At 33.3% G+C, this 6,002-nt stretch overlaps 2 protein-coding genes across 2 annotated transcripts; both read left to right on the top strand.

Annotated features, from left to right (window-relative positions):
• Window positions 1-1,693: 1,693 nt before the first annotated feature.
• Window positions 1,694-4,637, top strand: LOC139858000 (glycerophosphodiester phosphodiesterase GDPD6-like). The gene is made up of 8 exons (XM_071846855.1): window positions 1,694-1,916; window positions 2,655-2,830; window positions 2,963-3,146; window positions 3,219-3,293; window positions 3,450-3,559; window positions 3,642-3,860; window positions 3,955-4,110; window positions 4,197-4,637. Exons 1-8 carry the CDS (start codon window positions 1,904-1,906, stop codon window positions 4,416-4,418), a joined length of 1,155 nt encoding a protein of 384 aa, XP_071702956.1. The 5' UTR covers window positions 1,694-1,903; the 3' UTR covers window positions 4,419-4,637.
• Window positions 4,638-4,846: 209 nt separating this feature from the next.
• LOC139857559 (AT-hook motif nuclear-localized protein 16-like) lies at window positions 4,847-5,530 on the top strand. The gene has a single exon (XM_071846374.1). It carries the CDS (start codon window positions 4,847-4,849, stop codon window positions 5,528-5,530), a length of 684 nt encoding a protein of 227 aa, XP_071702475.1.
• Window positions 5,531-6,002: the final 472 nt, after the last annotated feature.

The following is a 6,002-nucleotide window of genomic DNA, read 5'->3' as shown; positions in this document are numbered from 1 at the left end:
TGGAATAAACGCAAAACACCAAACCCTAAACCCTAAACTCTAAATCGGGCTAAATTTTACTTCACAAAACATGAAAAAAAAAACGTTAACATTTTTCACGAACAATATTATCTTGAATGTTATTTTTGTCGATCGTTTTCCCGCCAAAATAATAACATTCATCACGAAGTGTCTTTTCTAAATGTTCTTATTTTCATCCAATCTATAATGTTCGTGAACAAAGTTTTTTCAAAAAACGAAAAAAAAAAAAAAAAAAAAATTGCTTCCCGCGCTTCCCCCCGATTAGTTACTTCCCCATTGATCCTGGCCCTATATATATATATATATATATATATATATATATATATATATATATATATATATATATATATATATATACACACACGAATTGTTCTGTCATACTGCAAACATTATTATTACAAATGTATGTCTTAATGCACATACTAAAGTATTCATTGAACCAATACATATAGTCTTATGAATAACCTTAGGTATCTTCTCTAAAGTACATATAGTATTCATTAAATTGATACATGTAGTCATTGTTATTAGTCTAATTGTGAATACTTACATGAATTAATAACATGAATTAATAACATTAGTTGCAACCAAGTTCAATAACATGAATTAATATCTTATGTTTATGTTTGTTGGATTAGAAATTTATTGACAACTACTTGGAAAAAATAAAAATACATCATACTAATGTAAATGCTACTAACTGATTTGCGAAATGATATAAAGCATAAAATTGTTCGTGTACAAATTATTTCACATTTAAAAAGAAGTTTCTGCAACAAACAACACATATATCAAACAAATTTAAACATTTAAGAGAGAAACCGAAATTGCATATGCTAAAATCGTAGTTACTTATATAACATTACAAGAAGTGGCTTAGATGACATACTTGAGTATGGTAGAACAACTCAAGGTCCATCTCCTAAATTCATAAATACAAAAGAAAATCAGTAAGCTACAGGTTGAAGTGGAAATGGAAGTTCGACAAGTGAGTCATGGATGAGAGGGATGATTAACGTGCACTTTTAAGTAAGTCATGGATGAATAGTGTAATTTTTATAAGATAAGGACGATTGGATGAATAACCATTTTGATTAGTTTGTGTAAGTGACTTGGCCCATTGTATGATGAGCTCAGTTAATTAGGGTTCTATAAATATCGGGTGTCATGTGTTATAATAAAAATCACACTATTAAATCAATCATGTAGAATCTATGTTATTTCTGAAAGATAAGAACTAGTAGTATGATTTTGTGACAACATAATTACTATCAATATTGACGTGTAGCTCAGCTGGTAGTGGTTTGCCTCTCTTAGCGAGAGGTCGTGAGTTCGTCTCCGCTGGGCTGCAACATTGCACTCAATGTTATCCCTGACCTGAAGTATCCATTCATGTCGCATTTCGCTTAGTGCGGGGGCAGCGGGGAGGGGGGTTTTACCGGTCATGCCCTCGGATTGGTCCGAGTTTTATCAAGGGCAGTAATTGAGGGCGGATTATGCAACTACGGGAGATGAACGCGTGAGTGGTTAAGTCCATTTGGGTGATCCAAACTGATGTTCAAAAAAACATAATTACTATCCCTATAAATCTATAATCTATAATATAACATATAAATGTGTAATATGTAATATATATTCTAAAAATAAAAATATTGATAATGTAAAAAGAGAATATCCGAATATCCTAATATAAACATGTGATAATTCAAATTTCAGGTAAATTCGTTGTGGATGGAGCGTTGATCCCAGAATAATCCCAGTCACTTTCACTATCTCTATAAATGTTCAATCTTTTTGCTCTGTTCATTCATTAATTAACCAAATCAAATTACAAAACCCCAGCAAGATCAGAACCTTTTGTTCTGGGGTGATTCTGATCAACATGAATTCATCTAGTAAGTATCTGATTACAATTTCATGCTTACTTTCATCAGTGTTTTATATAGATTTGTGGAAATGCTATAGATCTTACATGTTTTACCCTTTAAGGATGAAATAGCTGGATTTCAAGCTTAAAATTGAAGTGGATTTTGATTTGTGATGATTAGATTAGATTAATATATAAAGTAGAAGTAATATTAAATGTGAAGATTATTTGGTGTAAAGTATTCTATTCTATGAAGTTAAAGAGTAGATAGTGTTAGTGTTGTGGTTGACTTTCAAAAGTCAAACTGAGTACTGCTGTTTGCTTGCTTTATTTTTAAGCTCACTCTTTTTTTTTTTTTTTTTTGAAAAGCATTTTTTTTTTTTTTTTAAGCTCACTCTCCTTAACATTTATCTTTAAAGGGATTACTAGAATTTTTTTGGTTAATATATTGTGATTTGTTGCCCAAAAGTAGTATTACACTTCTATAATTTTGATAGAAAAGTATAAATATAAATATGTTTTATATAAATACAATTGAAAATCTTAAATCCATGAATTTAACATTATGTGATTCTTATTATTTTTTCTGCAGTATTCAAACTTTATTGAAGGAACTGTATAAACTATTACAGTACTGCTATTAATTTTGAAGTTTAAGAAACAAACTTTTGACCTCAATATCTAGCATTGACTTTTAGTTGCTGTTTGTTTCATGTTTAAGTAAAGTTATTATGTATTGATTTCGATTGGTAAAATCTTTTCTCAGCTTGTGCCATTTTTACGTTTTTGTTACTCTTTATCCGGTCTTCTGCAACGAGACTTTATCCACTTCCAAGCGATAATGAAAGTACGAAAAAGCCCTTACAGACTTTTCGTCCATTTAACGTTGCACATCGTGGTTCAAGTGGAGAATTCCCGGAGGAGACTCGACATGCTTATCTGGTATTGTTTTTTCTTTTTTATATACTCCAACTACCTCAATCACTGAGCATTAAACTATGACTTTTTCAAAGTCAAACGTATAAAGTTTATGACTTGTGTTCAAAATGTTTTGACTATTTTTGGTTCTTACAGAGAGCAATTGAAGAAGGCGCAGACTTCATAGAATCAGATATAGTAGCTAGCAAAGATGGTATTCTTATATGCCTTCATGACGTTACACTCGATAAGACTACTGATGTTGCAGAACACGAGGAATTTGCAGACCGTGTGAAGACGTATGAAGTCGAAGGAGTTAATCAAACTGGACTTTTCATATGTAAGCTTCGCTTCCTTAATTTTTATAAACACATTATATATGTGATTTTCTAATCACTTTCAATTGTTACAGTTGATTTTACTTTAAAAGAATTAAAAACCTTGAGGACAAAGCAGAGGTATGAATTCCGGGATCAGCAATATAATGGTTAGTTACATACTTTTCTACTTATTCACCCAAAAATTTCATTTTTAGTAATTTTTTTTTTTTTTTTTTTAATTTCTTAAATTTTGCATTAATCACTATAGTAAAGTTTATATAAATAGTTACTAACTCATAAATCTACATTATGTTTATGGACAGGAAAGTTTCCCATTATTACATTCGAAGAGTACATTCAAATAGCAATAGACTCACCGAGGGTCGTTGGAATATATCCCGAAATTAAAAATCCCATATTAATGAACCAACATGTGAGTTATATACTCTTAACATTGAACTTCATACATTGAAACGTTTCGCTGTTTTATAAAATTTATTCTTTTGTATCGACAGGTGAAATGGCCAAAAGGGAAGAAATTTGAAGATGTATTCGTAGACATCTTAAAGAAATACGGTTATAAAGGTTCTTATTTATCAAAAGAATGGCTAAAACAACCATGTTTTATCCAATCATTTGCGCCATCATCACTTTTTCACATCCATAGCCAGACCGATTTACCAAAAATCTTTCTAATTGATGATGTAGATGTAACAACACAAGACACAAATCAGGTAATGAATCTGAAAATGTTCATATGATAATTCATTAACATGTTAAAAAAATGATTGTAATGGATTTTGAGAATGGGTTTGTTTTATATTGTAGACGTATGAGGAAATCACTTCAGATCGTTACTTTGATTATATCAAAGATTACGTTGTAGGGATTGGTCCATGGAAAGAAACCGTTGTTCCTGTAACTGATAACTACCTTCAAACGCCAACTGATCTTGTCGCCAGAGCACATGCCCATAATCTACAGGTACGTTTGATTTAGGTGTCAAAATGGATTTTTTTTTTTTTTATTTTAAGAAAATACATTGAAGAAAGCTTTCAACCATCTTGCAGGTGCACCCATACACATTTCGCAATGAAAACAAGTATCTGCCTTTCAACTTCAGTGCAGACGCTTATATGGAATACGATTACTGGATAAACACAATGGCAGTTGACGGCCTTTTTACCGACTTTACTGGTAGCCTGCATCGTTACCAACAGTGGACCTCTCGATCTGCTGATGAGTCAGACGCAACAAAACTACTGCAAAAGATTTCTAAAATGATAAGATAGTTTGTGCTTCCAATAAGAACATAACTTCTTTAAAATGCCATTATATTTAGGTGTGTTTTCTTGAACACATACACATCATTCATTAATAAAAAAACTTGGTCTGTGATCAAGTTTCCCGTTAGTCTTTTTACTGTAAGTTAACAGTATTGTTCTAGAGTTTTTATTTTTTTCCTTTACCGTCTGTAAAAATTTTGTCAATTTTGTAAAATTATTGTTTTCTCTTCCGGTTGGCTTATGAACCAGTTGTAGTTGAGAATTAGGAATTTGAAAAACATAAACTAAAATAAATAAAGAAAATGTTCAAAAAAAAGTTGTTACTACTTAACAATGTCCTAATCTTAAGTCATTCTTTTGATTTTTCGGCATAAAATATCGAAACAATCTGCTACATAAACTGGAAATTGGTTAACCTGATAGAAATATTCTATATGGCTGGTGGTGAAGACCTTAGTGCTCTAACTTCAAAAACAGGGGAACATGTCATTAGGAGGCCACGTGGCAGGCCTGCAGGGTCCAAAAACAAACCAAAACCGCCCATCATCATTACCCGAGACAGTGCCAACACGCTTCGGGCCCACGCTATGGAAATTAGCCCAAACTGTGACATTGTTGAGAGCTTAACCACCTTCGCCAGGAGAAAGCAACAAGGAATTTGGGTCCTAAGTGCAGTCGGGTTCGTGAACAATGTCATGTTGCGTCAACCGTCACCATCACAGGCTAGCCCAGGTTCCGGGCCTACAGTCACCCTTCACGGGCGGTTCGAGATTTTGTCACTGGTGGGGTCAGTCATACCACCGCCTGCCCCGTCAGGTGTTGCTGGCCTAGCCATATATTTAGTGGGCCCGCAAGGTCAAGTAGTGGGTGGTGCCGTTGCAGGCCCACTTATGACATCGGGGCCCGTTGTGATCATGGCTGCTACTTTTGCGAATGCAACTTTCGATAGGTTACCGATCGATAAGGATGAAGCGGTTGCAGCCATAGCGACACACGATCAATATTACCACCGAGTTGTTGGCATTTCGGATATCTACGAGGCCCGACAAAACATGCTTTCTAACACCTCGCCCGACATTTATACTTGGTCAACAGCCGGACCGTTGTCAAAGACATGAGAATGTGTTTAATGAATCATAAAATACCGAAAACAATAATCGTTAGAAGTTGATAACTTTGTATAAGTATTGAAATCAAGAGAAAGTTCATCAAACGCTTGGTGATGGTTTTATATATGTATGATTTTTCTTATAAAAGACAATTTAGAGGTATAATTAAGCTAATGCTTACTAGCAGTATCTTTGGGTGGTCATGGTTGAGCCTTGAGGGTCCAAAACGGTCACAAAATAACTCGTTTAATTGGATGTATTCAAGTAACTCATGTAGTATGAATGGGCAAAATCTTATATATAAACTGCTAATATCTCAACAATGTAGTATTAACTGTTTAATTGTTATAATTCAGTAGGCTTATAACTACCTTTAATGGTTATAAGAACAAAGAGAGAAAAAAAGAGAAGAATGAGAGAAGAAATATTGATATTGATATTTCAAGAGAAATGGTGCACCTTAAATGGTTACCATACATGT

This window comes from Rutidosis leptorrhynchoides, chromosome 7 (genome assembly GCF_046630445.1).
Source record: "Rutidosis leptorrhynchoides isolate AG116_Rl617_1_P2 chromosome 7, CSIRO_AGI_Rlap_v1, whole genome shotgun sequence".
Classification (NCBI taxonomy): domain Eukaryota; kingdom Viridiplantae; phylum Streptophyta; class Magnoliopsida; order Asterales; family Asteraceae; genus Rutidosis; species Rutidosis leptorrhynchoides.
This window is presented reverse-complemented; position numbering and strand designations above follow the sequence as displayed.